At 36.2% G+C, this 24,837-nt stretch overlaps 1 protein-coding gene and 2 long non-coding RNA genes across 7 annotated transcripts in view; 2 read left to right on the plus strand and 1 right to left on the minus strand.

Moving 5' to 3' along the window:
- The window catches only part of LOC116586746, a 28,952-nt gene extending 27,725 nt beyond the window's left edge, over nt 1-1,227 (plus strand). For all 4 annotated transcript variants that reach the window (XR_004284131.1, XR_004284133.1, XR_004284132.1 and 1 more), the window contains one exon: nt 1,137-1,227. This is a non-coding gene — a long non-coding RNA (uncharacterized LOC116586746). The remainder of the gene's footprint in view (nt 1-1,136) is intronic.
- Nucleotides 341-24,837, minus strand: part of GABRG2 (gamma-aminobutyric acid type A receptor subunit gamma2) — a 105,728-nt gene continuing 81,231 nt past the window's right edge. Inside the window, exons 7-10 of one of the 2 annotated variants that reach the window (XM_032337107.1) lie at nt 17,397-17,549; nt 4,817-5,022; nt 2,744-2,767; nt 341-1,406 (exon numbers count right to left, since the gene is read on the minus strand). In XM_032337107.1, coding sequence (XP_032192998.1) covers nt 1,131-1,406; nt 2,744-2,767; nt 4,817-5,022; nt 17,397-17,549 — 659 coding nt within the window. In that variant the 3' untranslated portion in view covers nt 341-1,130. The remainder of the gene's footprint in view (nt 1,407-2,743; nt 2,768-4,816; nt 5,023-17,396; nt 17,550-24,837) is intronic. The other variant, XM_032337108.1, reaches the window with a different exon arrangement.
- Nucleotides 1,261-15,049, plus strand: LOC116586747. Its single transcript, XR_004284135.1, has 2 exons — nt 1,261-1,346; nt 13,548-15,049. It is a non-coding gene; the product is annotated as an uncharacterized LOC116586747 (long non-coding RNA).

Here is a 24,837-nt window from a genome sequence, read left to right on the forward strand (position 1 = left end):
TGTGAAAAGATGAATCACTGGTTCTCGCTGGCTTAAAGAGATTCACAGAAGCATATGAAGCCAGTTCGCTTCAAACCATATCTGTTGAGCACCAACTACGTGCCAGGCACTATATAAGGTGCTGAGGATCCAAAGAGGAAATGACAAGGTTCTGCCCACAAGGCACTCACAATCACTAGAAGCAGATCTTGAGATGGAGAATAAATTCCGTTATAATCTATCAGTCATCCTAAAAGGAAGAAAAAATAGCTGCAAGCACATACAATTACTTTATACTCTATGAAATTGGGCATAGTTAGAGGTGGCAAATGTCAATTATTCAGTCTATATTTTACTTAAAGTGTTTTAATATGTCCTACATGGAAAAAAATAAGCTCTTCGCATCTTCATGCATGAGGGAGAAGATAGAGAAAATTCCTCCCTCCAATTCCAAACCCGAACCCTTGTAATTACATTCATGATTCTTTTATAGCCCAAAGACACAGAATAAAAGACAATGCTTTATGATGTTAACTTCATTCCATTTATTTTGGCTCTAAAGAGATGCATGCATTAAACTTGAAGCAGTCTACGTTACTGAAATATTTACATCATTGTACATGTGAGGTGGAGGAAATTTTCTTCCTATCTTGAGATAGAGGTGTAATAGATTTCTAGTCTAGACTCATATTTAAAGTGACTTGTGATTTTTCTCAAATGAGGGAGATATCCTACTGGGACCAAATTTACTACAACCTGCCCCCAAATGAACATAGGGTACAGTTTTGGACCTTTTGCGTTTAATTGTATCTTGAATTGATTAAGGACACCACCACTGCAAGTAGTCATGGCTTCCACGATTTCAATCATTGTAGCTGAAAATATCTTGTTGGGTTTCAGTGTTCTTGCTCTAATTTCACTTTGCCTTGCAGGTTTGAAACACAGCAAACATTAAAGTTCAAATTACACTTACCACAGGAGAGTTGGGCGCAAACAATATGACATCAACACAGTTTAGCAGGTTAGAACAAAGAAACAAATTCAAATTATCATAAACCACACAGGGGATTCTTTAAGTGGACTTAGAAAGGACATCTTCTCTCCATGAGATTTAGTGAATAAGACCCACATCAATAAAACCCATACCTCTTTCACAGATAAAGGTAGGAAACCCAATAAACCAGATTGAATAAGCAGAAGGCAGTGGGGAAGAAGATCCGTGCATATGAGTCCATTTTGGCGATACGAATATGTATCCTCCCGTGTCTCCAAGCTCCTGTTCGGCAATCTTCAAAACAGCAGAAGAAACTGGCACAGTCCTTGCCATCCAGACACTCATACCCATATTCTTCATCTCTCTCTTGAAGGTGAGTGGCATTGTTCATTTGAATGGTTGCTGATCTTGGACGGATATCAATGGTAGGTGCCTGAGACAAGGGTCGGGAATAAGAGTTAGTTATACTTGATAAATCCTAGATTAGGTCTCCATAATGTCACCAAGGTGAATGATGAATCTGAAAATGAGTACTCAAGAATTGCTATGAAATCGTGATCTACAATGGTAAAATTGAACTTAGAAGGATAGCACATTTGCAGATTTCAAATTTTGAGCTTAAGCGGTGCAGCTGAAAATAATACCATAAGCTAATAGCTATAGCAAGAAGATTGAACACCAAAAGAACTCAAAGTTTAAAGATTTAAATCAAACAACTACATGGAATTTTAGTCTAGTAAATATTAGATGTGAGGTTGGTTACATGAAGGCATTTAATGGTGTTGCATGTGAGTAGAACAGAGAAATAAAATGCATCAATTTTGAACTCAAATTTTGTGTCATGCTTACCTATAGGCAAATAGTAAACCCCATTACACTGAGCAAATGCACTAAATGCGATTAAAAGAAAATGTTAAAATATATATAAATATAGGAGTTTTCTGAGTTTATACCACAAATAGCATGGCTTATGTTTTGTCTATCATTCAGCAGCTAGAAGCTTCAGAATGTCAGCAATGTTTATTCAGAAAAAAATGCTACCACCTTTTTACTATGTGAGAAGAAACAAATACCAATTAATTGAATGATAATTTAATCTTTGTTGCCACAGTAATTGTGAAAGTACTATAAATATCAATGATTAATTTAATTTGGAAGAGTTAATTTTAGGATATTATAAATATGAACCCTAGTGTCTCTGAGTAAGTTATCCCAATTCAACTGGAAAAAGAAATATCAATGCATTATTGCGTGATAGAGCCAAAAGGCCCCTGGATTACCGTAGGAGGGAGGGATGGGTATTTTAACTTAAAGCATTTCAAAGAGAATATTACTTTTATAGAATTGATAGGTTCAGAATTCAGAACAATGGAGATTATTAAAGCTACTTATCAAAAAACAATCCTGTTTTGCATTAGGATTTACCAAATTACATTTTAAGAGCATTTATGGTATATATGGTAGGTGCAGTCAGTGAATTTTATCTGAGAAGGGAGGATAAGTTTTGACTTTGATATTTAAAGAAGACTTTATTCCTAACGACGTGTCCTAGAGCTTATAGCTTTGTAAGACCGAACATCTGAGAATTAGTGTAGGGTTGATGACTCAACTCTAGAAATCTATAGAACTTTCTTCATCTTACCTCTCACAGAATGCTTAAATATCTACTCACTAAAAAACAACAACAAAAAAAATCGAAACACCATGTAAGCGTTAATAATTAAATTCAGCAGTTGCATGCAGTGAATTTTCATTCCAAAAACATTATACCTTGAAGGAAAACATCCGAAGAAGCTTTGGGTTTGTAGACAGAAAAGAGAATTGCATTTTTTTTTAATTAAAAGAAGAAAAAAAGAAAAGAAAAAGACAAAATAAGATAAATTAAAAACACAGTTTAAAAACATAGTAAAATGAACTGAAATTATAAACACAGAAGGACAATTCTGGGCTTGGAACAAAGTACGTGCCTAAAGTTGGAAAATGGAATTTGGAGATTTCAATAAATTAACCCACAATTCTCTAAATGCAAAAGCCAGTGTTGTCCATTTGTGAGGAAGCTTCTTTCCATTGCCTGACTTCCCTGTATGAAAGTACTTTGATTTTATTTTCTAATTAACATCAAGGAAGCCTTACTAGGTAAGTGTTAACACAATGAACCAATGGGTATATTTAATGGAAAAATGAAATTTAAGCTTTTCATTTATAGCTTAGGCTCCTTCTAGTTGTGGTAAATCATCTAATTGGCTTACAAGAGGAAAATCCAAAAAATTTTCAGGTAATTTGATTTTTTTCAGTTTCTTTAATCCCCTCGGCAATGATATAGCTATTAGGGCATAAGGGCTTTTTTCAAAGGACTCTTGTTTATGAGCTCACCCTCACATTCTTGTTAATACTGGCATGTAATAATGCTGAGTGTCACAGAACCCTCTTTTGGGGGAAAAATGTGAGGGAAAGTGAGGATGGGGAGAAATAATAATTTTTTAAAAACACAATAAGGAAAATAAAATAAGGATAGAAAAAATGCAAAGATAGAGAGGCAAACAAGACAGGGAAGGAAAGGACTGCATAAAGCATAATGAATATTTGGGAAATTAGGGATAAGCATTTCTTTTTGTATTAATCATCAAAATTAATGCTTTTTTTCTTTACCTGTTACAGATTCTAACATTCAGATAAATGTATGCCATTTGTAGAATTTCACCAGGGTTCTTGGAGATCCATCAGGATACAACCTAGAATCATCTGTATTTCCTCATTAAAATATAGTCCTTGCCAAAATTGGTGAGTCAGAGAGCTAGCCACTATCAAGGACCTCATGGCCTTTATGACAGACCGGGAAGGTCTATAAATTCAGGAAGCTAGGGTGACTTCCTTTGCCCCTCAGTTAGAAAGGAATGGATATTAACTTCTATGGAGTTTCCTAGAAGCCAGAGAGCCACTACACTCATGTGTGTAAGTGGGTAGCTACTTGTTCTCTTCAACATCCATTTTAAAGGATAATTGCATGAGGCCTGTATATTTGTGTCTTAGCATCTCTACTTGAAGTTTGGTGGCAAGATGAAGTCATCTTACCTTTTCCTAAATCACGGAAATCAATCCAAGTTGGTAACTGTATAAATTATGAACATCAACCATCATCATCACTATTAATGGTAAGGACTTTCATTTGTAAGGTACCAGGTAATGCTTTTTACCTTCATTACCACAGCAGTCCTTTAAGGTATGTATTTTTTATAATACTAGTCTTATATAGGAGAACATAAAGACATAAGGAAGCTAAGTAACTTGCCCAAACAATAGATGATCCATTTCATTTAAAAACAAAATAATACATTTTGAGTATGAAACCAGTCTTAGTCCTCTGGTGGTAAAACACACACACACACACACACACACACACACACACACACACACACAATTACTTGCAAAAGTTTGGTGATCTTTTGAAACTTCAAGAACATTGTGGCTTCCTAATGGAAAGCCTTGAATGAAAATGTTAATTTAAAACATCAATGTTTTAAGAATGTTACAGTAAGGAGCAGAAAGAGGACAATCAATGAAACCTAAAATAACAGCAACTGGAAAATAAATGCATGTCTCAACAGTGTTTGTAACCCCTATGAAGTAAAGAGAGTAAGAGTCTGCCTTAGTGAATCAGGCCTCTTCCAAGTAAAAAATGACCAAAATTAATTCTTATGGCCTGGCCAAACTCATACATTGTTTTCATTTTGGAGCCCAAAGTGCTGAGCTTTAGCCTGCAGACAGGCTAAGACCAAACAAAAACAAAACCAGGAGTCCTTTTACATAAAAATTTCAGTGATCCCAATGGGAAATGATACATACAGGGTTTTTCTTCTTTTTGTCTTTATCCTTGCTTGGTTTCCGGTTGCTGACAAAATAATGCAGGGTGCCGTATTCCACCAAAGCAGAGAAGACGAAGATGAAGCAAACAGACACAAAGAGATCCATTGCTGTAACATAGGAGACCTTGGGGAGTGACTTCCGGGCAATAGTGCTGAGGGTGGTCATTGTCAGGACAGTGGTGATACCTGAAAAAAGGTACAGTAAAACAGATCGTGTGACCTCATCAAGTTGGGTAACTGAATCACTACTGAGACAAACTTTATTCTGTGACTTCTGATAAGCAACCTCAGTAATGAAGAAGACATAACTGTAATCCATTCACTCTGTCCACAAATATTTATTGCCTGCTTACCAACTATCAGTTACTATCAACTATCTCTGACCTTATGTACCTTATATTTTAGTGATAGAGAACACTATAAATCAAGTGAGCAACGAAAAGTATAATCACAAATTATGGTTTATGTGATGGAGAACAGCAGGGACAGTGAAACCTAACTAGAATACTGAGGGAAGACATCTTTGAGAAGGTGATATTTAAGGAGAAGTTTAAAAGTTAGAAGACACCAACTTCTGACTAATTCCAGAGTATATAACAGAAGACACTGAGGAAGGGACACATTATCTTCTTTAAAAAAACTGGAACACCTAGCATCTGGGGATAGACCAGGGTATCAAGGTGATGCTGAGATAACAGAAGTTATATCATGCAGAGCATGCAAAGGAGTTTACACTTTAAAGTAAAAGGAGAATCCGTTAAGGGTATTAAATAGAGGAGATGAGCTAAGTGACATGTTCTGATTAATGAACTTTTTGAAGATTATTATAGAAAGAGAGAAGATGGTGTTATAGAAGGATCCTGAGCTCACCACTCCCACAGCTATACCGAGGTGTAACAACTACATATATTGCAACTCACTTTGAAAATGACCTGAAGATTGGCAGAACATATCTTCTGTAACAAGTAACATCATAAAAAGAAAGCCACATCAAGAAGGGTAGGAGGGAAGAGGCATGGTTAGGAACCAAAGTACTGCTGTGACTACCCAGAAGTGGGAGGGATAGGACAAGCATGAAGGCACAAGGGGGTGGGCACCCCCATTCCTGGGTGCCTGCACTGAGATGAGCTCCCATAATGTCTGGCTTTAAAAATTAGCAGGACCTAACTCCAGGAGAGCCAGAAGGTCATAGGAAACCAAGTCTCCACTTTTAATTGAAGAGCCAGCATGCTATATTACTTACTGTGTATGCCTGCACAGAAGAACCAGTTTGGTAAGTGCCTGGGTTATACAAGGAGATTTGTTGACTGATTTTTGAACATGAGGGGCAAGAATCTGCAAAAGCTTTCTCAAGGAACAGAAGTGCTGAAGGGCACCCTTTTTCTTACCCTATTTCAGCCTAGATGGCTATATGCTTGAAAAAGCCAGTTCTGAAACTCTCCACTTGCTAGCAGTACTTGCCTCACCTATCACTCTTCAACAAATCCATCTTACATACTCTGGCCTACCCAGCCCCCTCTGAAGGACTCCTGTCTTGCCATAACTGGCCAGGTTACCTCTGTTGGGAACAGCAACCACTCAAAGAGACTACTGCTCCCACAATACCTGGCAGGTGGCCTTTGCTGGAATCAGTGTCCCTCCAAAGCAAACCCTGCCACAGGGACTGGGGAGCTAACCCCACACACATCAGCATACCTAGAGGTGCTATAATCAAGCCTCTCAGCTAACTGCACTAGGGGCGGACCCCACCCACCACTGTGCCCACAGCAGTCACAGCCACAACAGGAGGGTGTACACAGCCTACACGGGGGACATTCCTAGAGCACCTGGTTCTGGTGACCAGGAGTAGATTGTGCTATAGGGCACCACAGGAAGCCTTCAACTTAAGCCCACTACTTTCAAGATCAGGAGATGTAGTTGATCCACTTGATAAATAAAAACACAGAGACAAAATAAGGAGACATAAGAGTATGTTCCCACAAACAAACAAGACAAAACCACAGAAAAAGAACTAACAAAATGGAGATAAGCAAACTGACGAAGAGTTGAAAGTGCTGGTCAGAAAGATACTCACAGAACTTGAGAGGTAAGTGAATTAACTCAGAACAAAGAAACAGAAAATATAAAGAACTAGTCCGAACCAAAATACAAAAACTGAAATTAAAACTACACTAGAGGAAATCAACAGAAGATTAGAGGATGCAGAACGGATAACTGAACTGGAAGACAGGGTAATGGAGAACGCGTATGCTGAACAGCAAAAAGAAAAAGAGATTTAAAAAATGAGAATAAGTTAAGGGATCTCTGAGACCACATCAAGCATACTCACATTCATATTTTCTTCTCCAGAAAGAGAAGAGAGAAAGAAGAGGGCAGAAACTTACCTGAAGAAATGATAGTTAAAAATGTCCCGAATCTGAGAAAGGAAACAGACTTCCAGGTCAGGAAGCCCCTAACAAGTTAAACCCAAGGAGGGCTACACTAAGACACATAATTAAAATGGAAATATTTAAAAATAAATAAATAATCTTAAAAGCAGCAGGAGTGGGGCCAACAATTACATAAAAGGGAAAAGCCTCTAAGGCTATCAGCTGATTTTTTTTTTTTTTTTCTTTTGTAGCAGAGAGTTTGCAGGCCAGAAGGGATTGGCTGCTGAAAGGAAAAAACCTACAAGCAAAAATACTTCACCTGGCAAGGCTATCATTCAGAATTGAAAGAGAAAAACTTTCCCAGACAAACAAAAGTCACAGGAGTTCATCACCATTAAACTGGCCTTACAAGAAATGTGAAATGTGAAAGGGACTTCTTTAAGTGTAAAATAAAAGGTCATAACTAGAAATGAGAAAATTATGGCAGGAAAAAAATAATGGTAAAAGCAAACATACATTAATGTTAACAAATTAATCACTTATTTAGTTAGTATGAAGCACAAAATGCAAAAATAGTATAGTTGATTATATCCACAGAAATTAGTCAAGGAATACATAAAATAAAAAAGATTAAAATATGACATCATATACATAAACATGGAAAGGAGAGTAAAAATGTAGTGCTTTTAGACTGTGTTTGAACTTAAGCAACCACCAACTTAATCTAGACTGCTACATACTTAGAATGTTCTATATGAACAACATGGTAACCGCAAACCAAAATCTTCCATTACATTACCTTCCCCAAAATAAAGTGAGAGTAATTGAAGCATGACATTAAAGAGAGTCCTCAAACTATAAGCAAAGAGAGCAAAAGAATGTAGGAAGAAGAGCTATAAAACAACCAGAGAACAATTTTTAAAAATGGCAATAAGTACGTATCTACTGATAATTACTTTATAAATGGAATAAATGCTTCAATTAAAAGACAAAGTGAATAGAATAAAAAAATGAGACACATCTATATGCTATCCTACAAGAGAATACTTGAGATCTAAAGACACATACAGACTGAAAGTAAAGGGATGGAAAAAATATATTCCATGCAAATGAAAGTAAGAAAAAAAGCTGTGGTAGAAATATCTTTATCAGACGAAATAGACTTTAAAACAAAAACTGTAACAAGAGACAAAGAAGGGCATTATACAATGATAAAAAGACCACTGCAACAAGAAGACATAACATTTGTAAATATCTCTACACCCAACACAGGAGCACCTAAACAAATAAAGCAAATATTAACAAACAAAAAGGGAGAAATTTTCAGTAATACAATAATAGTAGGGGATTTTATCAGCCCATTTACATCAATGAATAAAATATCCAAACAGAAAATCAGTAGAGAAACAGTGGCTTTAAATGACGTATTAGACCAGATGGAGTTAAAGATATATACAGAAAATTCCATTTAAAACTAAAAGAATACACATCCTTTTTCAAGTGCATATGGAACATTCTCTAGGATAGAGCACATGTTAGGCCACAAAAGAAGTCTCAATAAATTTAACAAGACAGAAATCATCATTTCAAACCACAACAGTATGAAACTAGGAATCAATTACAAGGAAAAAAAAAAAACTGGAAGAAACAGATATGAAGTCTAGAAGGCATACTACTAAGAACAAATGGGTCAAGGAAAAAATCAAGGAGCAAATAAAAAATACCTGGTGGGGTGCCTGGATGGCTCTGTCATTTAAGTGTCTGTCTTCAGCTTACATCATGATCTCAGGGTCCTGGGACTAATTTATTGGGCTCCCCGCTCAGTGGGGAGTCTGCTTCTCCCTCCTCCCACCTCATTTTCTCTCTCTCTCTAATAAATAAAATCTTTTTTAATAAAAAATGTGGAGACAAAAGAAACTAGAAATACTATGGTTCAGAATCTTTGGGATACAGGAAGTTTATAACAATATAGGTCCACCTTAAGAAACAAACAAACAAAAATCTCAAACCTAATAATCTTAAATCTAACCTTACACTTCAAGGAACTAAAAAAGAACAAAGCCTAAGGTTAGTAGAAGGAAGGAATAATAAAGATCAGATTGGAAATCAATGAAATAGACTAAAAAAGAAAAGATTAAACTAAAAGCTTATTCTTTTAAAATAAAATTTATAAATCTTTGGTAAGACTAATCAGGAAAAAAATAAAGTGTGTGTGTAGGGGGGTGCCTGGGTGGCTCAGTTGGTTAAGCGGCTGCCTTTGGCTCAGGTCATGATCCCAGGGACCTGCTTTGGGATCCTTACTCAGCAAAGAGAGAGCCTGCTTCTCCTTCTCCCTCTGCCTTCTGCTCTGCCTACTTGTGGTCTCTCTCTCTCAAATAAATAAATAAAATCTGGAAAAATAGAAAAAAGGATTCAAAATCAGAAATGAAAAAAGTTGTAAGTGACAAGACAAATATAAAAAATAACAATATAAAAATTATGTAACAATATAAAAAATTATATGCCAACAAATTGGACAACCTAGAAGAAATGGATAAATTCCTAGAAATATGTATGATCAAAGACTGAATCAGGAAGAAATTAAAAACTGAGCAGACCAATTACTAGTAATAAAATTGAAGTGGTATTCAAAAATCTAACAACAAACAAAAGTCCAAGACCAGATGAATTTCATAGATGAATTCTACCAAACACTGAAAGAAGAGTTAATACCTATCTTTCTCAAACTATTCAGAAAATGGAAGAGAAAGGAATACTTCCAAATTCATTTTATGAGGTCAGCATTACCCTCATACCAAAGCCAGAAAAAGATACTACAAAGAGAGGGACACAGAGAATTGTAGACCACTATCTCTGATGAATATAGATGTAAAAATTCTCAACAAAATATTAGCAAACTGAGTTCAACAATTAAAAGGATCATTCAACACTATTAAGTGAGCTTTATTCCAGGGATGCAAGGATGGTTCAATATGTGTAAATCAATCAGTGTGATACATTAACAAAATGAAAGATAAAATTCATATGAACATCTCTATAGATGCCGGAAGGCATTAGACCGAATTCAAAATCCGTTCATGATATAAGGTCTCAACAAAGTAGGTATGGAAGGAACGTACCTTAACAAAATAAAGGCCATTTTTGAAAAACCCACAGCCAACATCATACTCAGTGGTGAAAAGCTAAAAGCTTTTCCTCTCAGATCAAGAACAAGACAAGGATGTCCACTCTTACCATCTTTGTTCAACATAGTATCAAAGGTCCTAGCTGCAGCAATTACACAAGAAATAAATGACATCCAAACTGGTAAGCAATAGGTAAAAATGCTATTTGCAGATGATTTGATATTAATATATAAAAAACCTAAGACTCCACCAAAAAACTATTGGAATGAATAAATGAATTCAGTGAAATTGTAGGGTACAAAATTAATATACAGAAATTTGTTGTGTTTCTATGCATTAACAATGAAATAGCAGAAAAAGAGATTAAGAAAACAATCCTATCTCCAATTTCATCAAAAAGAACAAAATACTTAGCACAAAATTTAACCAAGGAAGTAAAAGAACTATACTCTGAAAACAACAAGAAATGGAAGACAACACAAATAAATTGAAATATATTCCATGAACACGATTTGGAAGAATATTGTTAAAATATCCATATTATCCAAAACAATCTATAAATTCGGTACAGTCTCTATCAAAATACCAATAGCATTTATTGCAATCATAAAATTTGTATGGATCCATAAAACACCCTTAATTGCCAAAGCAATCTTAGGACAAAGCTGGAGGTATCACAGTCCCAGATTTGAAACTTTACCAGAAAGCTATAGTAACCAAAACGGTATGGTACTGGCATTAAAATAGATACATAAATCAATGGATCAGAATTTAAAAAACCCAAAATAAATCCATGCTTTTATGGTAAATTAATCTATAAGAAAAGAGGCAAGAATATGCAATGGGAAAAAGACAGTCTCTTCAATAAATGGATGTTGGAAAAACTAGACAACTACATGTGGAAGAATGCAACCGGATCACTTTCTTTTTTTTTTTTTAAAGATTTATTTATTTATTTATTTGACATACAGAGATCACAAGTAGGCAGAGAGGCAGGCTGAAAGAGAGAGGGGAAGAAGCAGGCTCCCCGCCCAGCAGAGGGCCCGACGTGGGACTCGATCCCAGGACCCTGGGATCATGACCTGAGCCGAAGGCAGCGGCTTAACCCACTGAGCCACCCAGGCGCCCCCAACCGGATCACTTTCTTACATCATATACAAAAATAAACTCAAAGTGGATTAGAGACCTAAAGTTAAGACCTGAAACTATAAAACTCCTAAAAGTAAATATAGCTAGTAAACTCATGGACCTTGGCCTTTGCAATATTTTTTCTGAATATGTCTTTCCAGACAAGGAAAACATAAGCAAAAATAAGTAATTGGTACTATATCAAACTAAAGAGCTTTGTATAGCAAAGGAGACCACTACTAACAACAAAAAAGACAACCTACTGAATGGGATATTTGCAAATGACTTATCTGATAGGGGTTACTATCCAAAATAGATAAAGAACTCCTACAACTCAACACCAAAATAAATAACTCAACTAAAAATAGGCAGAACACCTGAATAGACATTTTTCCAAAGAAGACTCACAAAAGTAGCCAAGAGACTCATGGAAAGATGCTCAGCATCACTCATAATTAGGGAAATGCAAATCAAAACAATAGTAAGATATTACCTCACACCTATCAGAATGGCTAGTATCAAAAAGATGAGAAATTACAGTTGTGGCAAGGATGTGGAGATAAGGGAGCTCTGGTACACTGTTGTTAAAAATGTAAATGGATGTAGGCACTCTGGAAAACAGTATGGAGGTTCTTCAAAAAACAAAAAATACAGGGGAGCCTGGTTGGCTCAGTTTGTTAAGCCTCTGCCTTTGGCTCAGGTCATGATCTCGGGGTCCTGGGATTGAGCCCTGCATCGAGCACTGCATGGGGCTCTCTGCTCAGCAGAGAGCCTGTTTCCCCCTCTCTCTTTCTGCCTGCCTCTCTGCCTACTTGTGATCTCTGTCTGTCAAATAAATCAATAAAAAAATCTTTAAAAAAATACAAATACTGGTGGCGCCTGGGTGGCTCAGTAGGTTAAGTCTCTGCCTTCAGCTCAGGTCACAATCTCAGGGTCCTGGGATGGAGCCCCACATTGGGCTCTCTGCTCAGCAGGGAACCTGTTTCACCCCTCTCTCTGCCTGCTTCTCTGCCTGCTTGTGATACCTCTCTCTCTCTGTGTCAAATAGATAAATAAAATATTAAAAAAAATACAAATACTATATGATCATTTCACTTCTGAGTATTTACCTGAAGAAAATGAGAACACTAATTCAAAAGTGATATGAACCCCTATGGTTACTGAAGTAACATTCAGAGCCAAGTTATGGAAGGAACCCATATGTCCACTGATAGATGAATGGATAAATATGGTGTACAAACACACACACACACACACACCTACACACAATGGACTATTTCTTAACCATAAGAAAAAAAGATAAAAATCTTGCCTTTTGTGACAACATGGATGGCCCTAGAGGGCATTCTGCTAAGTAAAACAGATCAAAGACAAATGAATCTAAAAAATAAAATGTGCAAATGAGCAAACAATAAAAATAGAAACAGACTCATGAGAACTAACTAGTGTTTGCCTGAGGGGAAACAGTTAAGGGTAGAAGCAAAATAGGTGAAGGGTACAAACTTCCAATTACAGATTAAATAAGCTCCAAGAACCATCTGGCTTTTTGGGTCGTTGTATCTTAGTTTATTATCAAGTATCCTCAGTGTTTTTTCTGTTATGAAACTCCCAAGAGAGGAAAGATTGGTGTTGGTTGAAATGACTTCACAGAAAAAAGTAGCCTTTCATTGAGGAAAGGGAGGATCAAGGAAACTGCAGCTGTAAATTATAATCAGAGCCTCCTTCCTATATTATTATTAGGGAAGAGCTCATCTCTCTAATCTGTAAACTGTGACAACAGGAAAGACCTCTATCTTAGTATCCTTTGTGACTTCATAGATAAGTATAGTGCTGGGACTCCACAAATACCCTTTCAAATGCAGAAATGAAGCAATCAATGAATAGTGTATATATGATAGCTCAAAGAGACTCATCCTGCATCTGAAAATAGGAATCCATATTGGTGACTTGTGGGAGAGTTTTAACTGTATGTAACAATAGCTAACATTTATGGATCTCTGTTTTTGACCAGGTACTGCCTCAAGTACTTTATATGTTATCCCACAAAGTCCTCACAATGAGGGTTATCACTGTTATCCTTTTTTTGCAGGTGAAAAAAACTTGAACACAGAAAGAATAAGGAATCTGTCCAAGATAGAAGGTGAAAAAGATGAGGTACAAGCCTACAAAGTCTGACTTAAACACTACATTCTGACCCACACTGTTATATTCCCTCTCTATGAATATGTACCTAATATGCTGCATGAAGCACCCACCAGCCACTTGGAAGCTAGTGTATTTTCCTGATTCAGGATAATAACGGAGTGTGGGTCTTCCATATTGTCATTGTAGAATCTTAGCAATGGTCTAGTTTCTCATCTACAAACTGGGAGTGGCATGGGGAGGGGCATACCTCAGCATGTTCTTATGAAGATTAAATTATGTAATTTTCATTAAGTGTCATTTCCTAGTAAAATATCAATAAATGTAAGATATTTAGAGAAGAAGAGTCTGTTTCTCGAACTAAAAAAACTTCACTCAAGTTGTCCATGCAATAATTCCTGGAGAAGTTATTAACTATTTGTAATTATACTTGATAATATTTTGGGGGGAGAATTTAAAAACTAAACTGGCTCCTTGGCCTTCACTCCACATTCAAGCCTCAAGCCACCCTTGATCTATGGAGGAGTGAAAATGTCATCATTTACAGTAGATACCATAGACAAGTTTACTTAAGACAATCTAACATGTAACTTAAACATTTATCTAGCAAGTTGGGACGATGGAAGTTCATCACAGTCGTGTAAAAGAAGACTCATGAAAAACCACTTCATGGTATTTTCAGGTTTCTGGTTGGAGCCACAGGGAGTGAAAAGTGGGTGGCAGACGAGTGATAGTTATAACTGATCCACCCACCAACAACATGATAGCTGGGGGTGTTTTTTAAGTCCAGTTTTGCTAAGGAAAGAATTAGACTTACCTGGGTAAGTGAAAAATATGCATAGCTTTTATCAATTCCTCCAGTCTTAGCATCAAGTAAGCTTGCAGGCATGCTAGCTTTTACTCTGATTACTCAGGTGAAAAATACCGACTGGTGTTTTTATTGTTTCATACATCAACACTGAACCATGATTAAGGCTTACCAGCTACCACCTGTGTACCAAACTACATTCAAGAGTTAGAAGCCCCACAATGACTTCTTCCCATGCTCTTGTGGTCTGAGCTCAGAAAGCAGAGTCTGAGCCATATAGGTATATTTATCTCACTCATCCAAAACTTGGCTTTATTCTGTGACAAGAAACTTTAGGTCCACAGGTGTGTAGGGTCATCTGGTTTAACTCTCGATTGTAAACACTGGAAAAGGTAATGTGATCACACGTTAGAATCATCTGGGGATTTCTTTTTTTTCTTTTTTAAACCTGATATGCAAGCCAAGCTCTCAAAATTTAAATAAACATCTTCTGGGATTGGACTGAGGCAGCTATATAAATGTGCAGTTGAATTTAAGACACACTGATCTAGAGAAGGGAGACAGCATAGTTAACACAGAGAAGCAATCTCAGCTGCCTACCTTTCCCCACAACTGGCCTTCAACAAGGGCTCACACACACAGCAAATCTAGGCCTCATTAACCAAGGTGTAAATGGACTACCGGTTGGGAGTGTGACCTTGAGAATGTCATTTAACCTTGTACCACCTCTGCTTCCTTAGCCCTACAAAAAGAATGTGGTAATATTTTTTATAATCACTACAACTTCTATATGTAGTTGTGAAGAGTAGATATATTAAACATGTGTGACGTATAGTAAAAGATCAACAAACAGGAGCACCTACCTGTTACTTGTTCAGGGGCCTCTCCCTCATTCCTCATTCGCTAGCTCACTCACCTTGATCCTCTCTCCTACAGCGGTCTCTTGCAGTGCCCTCGCTTAATGACTGGTTGAAATGAATTACCAAAGTAGCCTTAAGAGGGGTTTTGACCAGCAGAATTCTGGACTTCAAGAGAAGAGACTGATTTGAAATCTTTTCCTTAAAATATTTTTGGTATGGGTAGATTGGAATGTATTAGTGCATTTGTTCCACCCATTCATAAGAGCATATATTACTTGAATAAAAATGAGGTACCAGCTATGTGCCAGGCACTATACTGGGAATAAAAAAAAATCTACATTATGATGTGAGAGACAGACATATAAGCTTATAATGCAATACATTCTACTCACAGTGACAATTGTCCTAAAGTAATAGGCTCGACATACTTTGGGTTTGTTTCAGCTGGTAGCATTAAACTAGATATTCTAATTGTTGAATAGGACTTATAACAATGTACCACAAATAATGGAAAAATCCAAACAAAATTATTTTGAAACAGATGGGAGACTAAATTAGGTTTGGAAGAGGACAAACATGCAAATGATGCCTTATTCCCAGCAATCTCTTTGCCCTCAGTTTTAATAATCTGGTTCAAAGCATTTTGTCAGAAAATGATATATAGTTGACCCTTGAACTACATGGGTTTGAATTACATGGGTCCACTTGTATGCAATTTTTTTCAATAAATAAAGCACAGTACAATAAATGTATTTTCTCTTCCTTATGAGTTTTTTAATAACATTTTCTTTTCTCTACCTTACTTTATTGTAAGAATACAGCACATAATATATGTGACATACAATATATATGTTACTAGGAAGGTTTCTGGTCAACAGTGGCTATTAGTTTGGGGGAGTTCAAAGTTATATGTGGATTTTTGACTGCTCAGGTGGAGTTAGAGCCCCTAAGCCACATATTTCAAGGGTCAACTGCAGTTGCTAACATTTCTAATGCGTTACTATGTTTTGTAAATGTTGCATGGAATACCTTTTTTCTTAAGTATTTTCTATACTTAACTCATAAAGCATTTTACAGAAAATGATATGTTTCACATTTGAGGAAAATATGATTTACATAAATTAAAGAGCATTTCCAAGGCCATACTATACATGGAGGATGAAATCCAGATTTATTGGTTTTCAAAAACTGAGCTCTTCACTACTACAATTATATTTACTCACTAGCCAAAGAGTGAGCAAGAGATGTGGTTCTAGTTTTCACATAGCTGATAAAAGAGGACTGTGATTATATAATTCATCTTTCAACAGCTTTGTTTTTAAGTATTCAACATTCATGGACCTAGACTCCCATGTCCCTCTGAGTCTATAAATTTTTAATACTTTCTGGGGATCTTCTTCCTCACATGAGGAAAAAGTTGTGAAAATCTAAGATAAGTGTCTCTATATACATAAAGAAAGATGCAAATAATCTTAAAAGTATGTATGTTTGTGATGGAGAGGGCTGGTGTTTCCAGAGCATCACGGGTATTTTTCCAAAAATATTTTCAATGGTTAGAGCCAATTGCTGTGTAGGTATGTCTTCAAATGTCATGAATAATTACAGATGTTGGAATTAATCAACAGCTAGTCATGTGCTGGTAAATGTGTAACAGTTGACTCTAGGGAAAGAAAAGGCAGTCTTGGTTTTTAGTGTTTGCCTATTTCCATGATGTTAATACTTTCACCTTGGCAGACTCCAATCTATCGATGTGACATCTCTCAATATATTTGGAAAGTATAAACAACAATAGCTCTCATGAGCTTGTGTGAGTTGCTCTGCATATAACTACCCAAAGACCAAAACACAAAATCTACTGAAATTAGAAGTTTTTTTTTTTCCTCCTTAGTCAAACTTAAATTTATCAAGAGAATTTACTAAAGAAAGCAAATTGAGGTAATTAAGGAAAACTAGAACTGGAAAACTTTTAAACACTTTTTTTTTAATATGCTAGTTTTCTTTAAAATGAAATAATGACATTTCTACATAATTGCTGACTGAATTAAAAACAAATCAACTTAGGGGAATGAAGATTCCTGATACTGGATACTTATCTTGGAATACTTAAATGAAAAGAAATGTGCCTTACCTAAAGAAGTTCTGGCTGGAACAGCATCCTTATTGATCCAGAAAGATACCCAGGATAGGACAACAATGAGTGTGCAGGGGATGTAGGTCTGGATCGTGAAGTATCCCATCCTTCTGCTCAGGTCAAAGTAGACAGACATGACCACATAATCTCCTGGAACAGAACAAAGATAACACCATACATACCCTTATCAAACCTGGAAAGCATTTAGAATAGGGAGCCCAGATATAAACGCATGCTTATATGGTCAATGACAAAGGAGGCAAGAATATACAATGAGGAAGAGACAGTCTCCAATAAATGGTGTTGGAAAAGTTTGAAAGGCATATGCAAAAGAATGAAACTGGATGACTAAACTATATACAAAAATAAATTCAAAATCTATTAAAGACTTGAACGAAAGACCTGAAACCAGGAAACTCCTAGAAGAAAATACAGGCAGTAAGCTCTTCAACATCAGTCTTAGTAATATATTTTTGGACCTGTGTCAGGCAAGGGGAACAAAAGCTAAAATAAACAAATGGCATTTATATCAAACTGAAAAGCTTTTGCATAGTGATGGAAACCATTAACAAAATGAAAAGGCAACCTACTGAAATAGGAGAAGATATTTGCAAATGATGTATTTGATAAAGGGTTAATATCCAAAATATATATAAAGAACTTGCATAACTTAATATTTAAAAATCCATTAAAAATGAACAGAGGGGGGCCGCCGGGGTGGCTCTGTAGGTTAATCATCTGTGTTCAGCTCAAGTCACAATCCCAGGGTCCTGGGATCTAGACCTCTGTTGGGCTCACTTCTCAGTGGGCAGTCTGGTTTCTCTCTGCCTGCCTCTCCCCCTGCTTGTGCTGTCTCACTCTCTCTCACTGAATAAATAAATAAAATCTTAAAAAAAAAAAAAAGAACAGAGGAACTGAAAAGACATTTTCCAAAGAAGACATGCATATGGCCAACAGGCACAAGAAAAGATGGTCAACATCATTAATCATCAGGGAAATGCAAATTAAAACCACAGTAATATATCACCTTATACCTGTCACATTTTCTCTTATCAAAAACACAAAAAATAACAAGTGTTGACAAGAATATAGAAAAAAGATAATCCCCCACATGCTCTGTTGCTGAGAAAGTAAATTGGCATAACCACTATGGGAAACACTATAGAGATTCCTCAAAGAAATTATTAGTAGAAATACCATACAATCCAGCAATTCTACTTGTAGATGTTTACCTGAAGAAAACAAAAAGATCAGTTTGAAGAGATATACGCATCCCTGTGTTCATTACAGGATTATTTACAATAGCTAAGATACGGAAGCAACCTAGGTGTCCACCCATAGATAAAGATGTAATATACATACAATGAAATATTACTCTGGGGCATCTGGGTGGCTCAGTGGGGTAAAGCCTCTGCCTTCAGCTCAGGTCATGATCCCGGGGTCCTGGGATCAAGCCCCGCAACAGGCTCTCTGCTCATCGGGGAGCCTGCTTCCCACTCTCTCTCTCTCTGCCTGCCCCTCTGCCTACTTGTGATCTCTGTCTGTCAAATAAATAAACAAAATCTTTAAAAAAATAAATATTACTCTGCTATAAAACAAAGAATGAAATCCTTCCACTTGTGACCGCACGGATGAACACAGAGGGTATAATGCTAAGTAAAACAGAGAAAGACAAATACTGTCTTCAGTTACATGTGCAAACTAAAAAACAAAATGGAAACAGACTCATAGATACAGGAAACAAACTACTGATTACCAGAGGGGGAAAGGGCTGGGGGTAGGTGAAATACGTAAAGGTGATTAAGAGGTACAAACTTGTATTTATAAATAAGCCATAGGGATGTAGTCAATAATATCATAATAATTTTGTATGGTAACAGATGGTAACTAGACATTGTGGGGATCATTTTATAATGTGTAAAAATATCAAATTACCTGACATATATCTAAAACCAATAGGTTTATGCTTCAATATGTCAATTATACTTCAATAAAAAACTGCAAAACTTTTGAAAATAAGCATATATTCAGTTCTCGTGTTCACACATTTAAATTGAGAGTTCACACAAGGGATATGTTAAAAGCTATCTTCTACCCCTTTGGGTTAAAAAAAAAAAAAACCCAAACTAAACTGAATTCTGATCCTTTTATAAGTAATGTGACTATCAGATGGGAGGAAACATTTGTAGTATATTGATAATATCTTCTTCTTTCAAATGTTTCTGGAGGGTGCGGACAGTGTTTCTACACTGTGCCTCTCTTACCTGCAATGACCCTAAAGTTCTTAACAATTTCCTCCTGTTCTCAGGACCTTTCTCCATACAAGCCACAGAGAAATATACTGGTGCCTAAATAAATGCCTCTTTTACTCCGTTTATAACCAAATTCCTATCCTGAGACATTTTTCTAATGTTTTCATTGAATCATACGGTTTTCCTTCATGGCACTTAACTACGATTCTTAATTTCTCATTTGTGTGGTTATTTTCATAAACTCTCTCCCATTAGGATTTATGAGTTCACAAACAGTGCCTATTTTAGCATTCCATTCCACAACCAGTACTTAACATCCTCTTTGACTCCCAATAGGTATTCAGTAACATTTGTTAAATAAATGATCAGAAGAAAGAATGCATTTATAAATTTAAACATGGGGAAAAAAACACACAAAAAATCAAGAAGATGTGTTCTAGAACACTGGGTTAAAAGAAGAGTTTATGTAAATAATCCCTGATAGGAAAGTGATAAAGGAATCAAAGAATAACCATATGGCTATGCATGAGAACAATTTAATGTGACAGTAAGTACCCATTATTGAGCAACAACCCCTGAAAATTTAAAAGTGGGAATTGCTTGCTGGGATTAAGTAGATTTTGATTGGTTCTCTGATATTATGATTCTCTGTGTTGATTTAGTTAGACTTAAGCTACTTAAAAGCATGGCAGTTCATAAATTAGTTTGGTCTCTGCTTTTCTTCTTGTTTAGAATAGGCACAGGCTATAATTATAGAATAAAGACATTTAATTTGAGATGATCCCTATTAATGTCTGTCTGTTTCTTTCCTGTTCCTTTGATCAGAATACTACAGACAAATTCAAGGTCTCAAAATCTAGATAGGGAAAAATGAGGTTTCTTTTTAAATAGTAATATTCAGTGTGCTTTTTCTCCCGATTTTCAGAGTCCTTGAGAGTTTTCTACATATTTTTAACATGTGTTTGAGACTTTACAAATTATAATATTTTCTATCTAGATAACTTTTGTAACTTCTTTTTACTTCTTATCGCATAAGTGAACGAGAATCTGCACTTTGGCATTAATGATCTGACTCTTTTAAAGGTGGACTTGAATTTTCTCTCAAGTTAACACGATAATTATCTCAATTCAATACTCCACTTCCCTTCAGGTCAGATTCTAAACTTCCATAGTCTATTTACCCATCAATTTCTATTTTAAGGCAATAGCTTCCAAGCATCTTTCATCTTTGCCAGCAAATCCAAAGCTTTTCTACCACTAGATTATGAATTCAAACTTGGGAAGGCCATTTAAAAGCAAAGCAGCTTCACTGTGACAGCCTGATGCCTGTCTTATCTCTAAGGCCACATCCCTTTTTGTATTTTTAAAAAACTCTGGGCCAACGAACCTATAAAATCAAATCCCCTGAAAGTACCACATCAGTGATTCCTAAGCCCAAAAGGTTTAAATGCCAACCAAGTCAAAAGTGGTTATTCCAGCCACTTCAAATATATTCCTTCTATTGATTTAGTCTAACATATGATATTTAAAGTCATAGCACTTAATAAATTAGTTGGGTCCTTTTCTGTGTTTTAATTTAGAATGTCATAGTCACAGGCTATGATTGAAAAGAGAAGACATATAATTTGAATAACACCCACTAATGTCCATTTTTCTTTATCTTTTTTAAGCTTCTCATGTATGGTTTTAAGAAGAAACAAACTGCCAATATTAATGACCAATGAATTCCAACTTTTTTTAACTGTGGTGTGAAACTATTTCCTAAAAATTTCCAATGGTAGAAAAGTCTTCTACCCTGTGAACACTTGACATAATGACAAGAAGAATTTTCTGGTTACCTAGAATGAGAACTATTATATACAGAGATTAGGGCTGAATGGATGTATGCTTATATTATCCCTTATCATCAATACTTGTCAGGTTGGTGGGGGAAAAAAAAAAAAGAAAACATTTCACTTTGTTCCTCACTCATGATTCTCATTCTACTTAACTATAAACTAGAGTATATATTATTCTACTAGGTTGACTTGAAGTCAAAATATTGTTTATGCTCTCCTCATGCTCATATAGTGTTAGTGTTGTGCCCTTCTTTCCATTTGTCTAGTCTCTTTGTTTAAGTCAACAAATATTCTGAATCACTGTTCTGCGTATAGCCCTCTAGTTTAGGGAGTATGGGGATTAAGACCTATGGAATCTCACAACTGATTCTAGATTAAATAGATTAAGAGGGAACAAGATAATTTTCTGACTACAATTCAGACAGAGACATGTGTTGAGACAATTCATTAGATCTAACTCTGTCAACACATTCTAGAAATACTTGAATCTGTGGTATACTTCTATGAGGTTGCTTTGCACCACAGGAAAGTAGAAGAGTTGATTGGCTACATCTTCATTTGGGGAAACATAAAAAGCATAAAGGAAAATTATTTACACATTTAGCATGTAAAACTTAGAACTCCTTGGTAGAGCATGCAACTCTTGATCTTGGGGTTATGAATTCAAGCCCCATATTGGGAAAAGAGTTTACTAAATAAATAAATAAATAAACATGCAGCTTTTTAAAATGTTAAAAGAAAGAGACTGCTTTAGATAATTTAAAAAGGAAAATACAAATATCTCAAAATATATAAAAAAGGTTATAAATAATAAGTACAGACAAGATGTGAATGAAGAGCTATAAACTCTTGTTAGGGACATACACTGACTTTTTGAAAGATAATCTGGAAATCTCTCCTTTTTTTTTTAAGATTTTATTCATTTGAGGGCAAGGACGTGCACAGGGGGAGCCGGAGAAGGAGAGTGGGGAGCAGGCTCACCACTGAGTAGGGAGCCCAACACGGGACTTGATCCCAGGGTCCTGGGATCATGACCTGAGCTGAAGGCAGACACTTAACCAATGGAGCCCCCCAGCTGCCCTTGGAAATATCTTTTTAAAGATGTATTTAACTTCAAGATATCTGGAATAAACACTGCCCCCCAAATACTTTGTAAATACTACCTTTTAATTGGCACCACACTTTTCTCCAAATTTGCTGTGTTCCCAAAAGAATGCATAGAGTATCTAGTCCTTGGGCAGAATCACAGTTCCTGAGTTTATGGAGTCTAGAGAATTATGGGTAAGTAATGACTTTCAAGTCTAATCAGTTGCTAACTTCTATACATGCCACTCCCAGGTGTTTCTGCACCCGTCACCTGCCCCCATTCCCAACAGTGTCTGAGGCTCCTATTAACTTTTCTAGAATTACATTCAACATTGTTCCAGCAACTAGGTCCTGGGACGTCAGAAGGGATAACAGCCAAACTCTAATTCTTGCCATCAAGGTGTCCTCAGACTAAGAAAAACACAAGGCTATTGCATCACTAATCAATGGCACAAGGGCTCTAACAAAAAATATAGATGCTAATTTATGTTATATACCATAATTAAATGAAGTTTCTGACAAGCACGTTTCTGAAAATTCTGCTTAAATAATTCAAATCTTTGCAAATCTAAAAGAGATCCATGTTCCTCTTCACAGAAAGTCCAAGCCCCTTAGTCTGGCATGGGAGGTGGTCTATAATCTGAATTTAACCTAGACCTTTCTCATTATTCCTTTCATGTAGACAAAGTAAAGTAAATATTGTCACTTCACACTTGTATGGTTTTTCTGTCTTTATTCTTCCTGACCTCCTCTCTCTCCCAGATTTCTAGCTCATCTCCTTTTCCTCATTCCAACTTCCAGATGTCCCCAGCACCACCACACTATCACACATACATACTCTGTACTATTACTAGATTTGCGCTAAGATGGTAGTTACCTTAAGTAAAATACAAAATTAAGTAAAATTTAAAATTCTATCCCTCCAGTTCATCAAGGGCACTTCAAGTGCTCAGTATCTACATATGACTAGTGAGTACCATATTGTGATAGTACAGATTACAGAAAGGTTACTTCACCACAGAAAGCTCAGTTGGACGGTGCTAGTTTAGACCAATCTTCCTGAAGTGCACTTTTGCTCGTGCAATTCCCTTCAAATTTCTCAGTATAAAATCCATACTGCTTACCATGTTTTTTCTGGTCCATTTTACCTTGCTCCATCCCCGCTCTATCTCACACTGTTTACGATCTCCCCGCCTTTAATGCCCTTCCAACCTGATTTACTCTCTATTCTCGTAAGGGGTACTGCTCATTCTTTTGTCTTCATTTGCCATGTTATCTCTAATTTCAGGAATATCCTCTGTTCCTATGTTCGTGTCACACACTTATACACTCCTCCAAACCCTTTAATAAGTGTCCATTATATAGGGATACACTAAAACCCTTTAACTTTTCCTTTAAGGCTTTGTATAGTCTCCTAATTACATCTCTAGCCTCATCTTAAATAGTATTTCCTCACATTCCAACTGGTATTCTTCTGGTTCTTTAAAAGTCCCTGCTGCTTCTTGCATTAGGATCGTTTCACATGCTGATTCCCTTGGCTGAAAATCTAATACCCCCATCTTTACTTTTAACTCCATTCTTTTTTCAGATGTCAATTTATTCCATCATCAAAGAAGTCCTTGAGTAGATCTAATGTCTTCAGTAAAACCTCATAGTATGGTATGACAATTAGAGAGCTGATCACAGTTTAAAAGAATATGACTGGTGGGAATATGAGATTACAATCTACAATTAGTTCATGAGTTCCATGAGAGAAGTAGCTATACTTAGTTAACTAATTTACCTCAGCATCTAGGACAGTGCCTGGTATGCAGGAGTCCTGCAATTATTTGTTAAATGAATAAATTTTTTAGCTTAGAAAGCAATGATGAAAACCCTGGGAGAACCCTATACTAAAAGCATTTAAGACCAAGGCAGAGACCAACATGAGCTTATGAAATATTAAAACTTCGCTTTAGAAATTATTGCTTCTGGAAATATTTTTATTGGATACCTTGCTGAACTTAATCCCCAGAGATGTGAATATAAGGTCACAGTGAGCTGTTAGCAATCTTAACTGCTTGCCAAGAAAAAAAGGGGGGAGGGGAGGGAAATCAACTATATCAGAGTGATCACATTATGCTTATTAAAGAATCGATTGGTAATTTGAGTTTCTCAGCCAGATCCAATTAATGAGAGGATAGAACAAAGGGGCTTGGCTGCTGAAAGAGATCAATCAGTCTTTCATCTTATATCTAATAGGTAGGTGTGATTTTGTTTCAA

Source organism: Mustela erminea, chromosome 3, assembly GCF_009829155.1.
Source record: "Mustela erminea isolate mMusErm1 chromosome 3, mMusErm1.Pri, whole genome shotgun sequence".
Classification (NCBI taxonomy): Eukaryota; Metazoa; Chordata; class Mammalia; order Carnivora; family Mustelidae; genus Mustela; species Mustela erminea.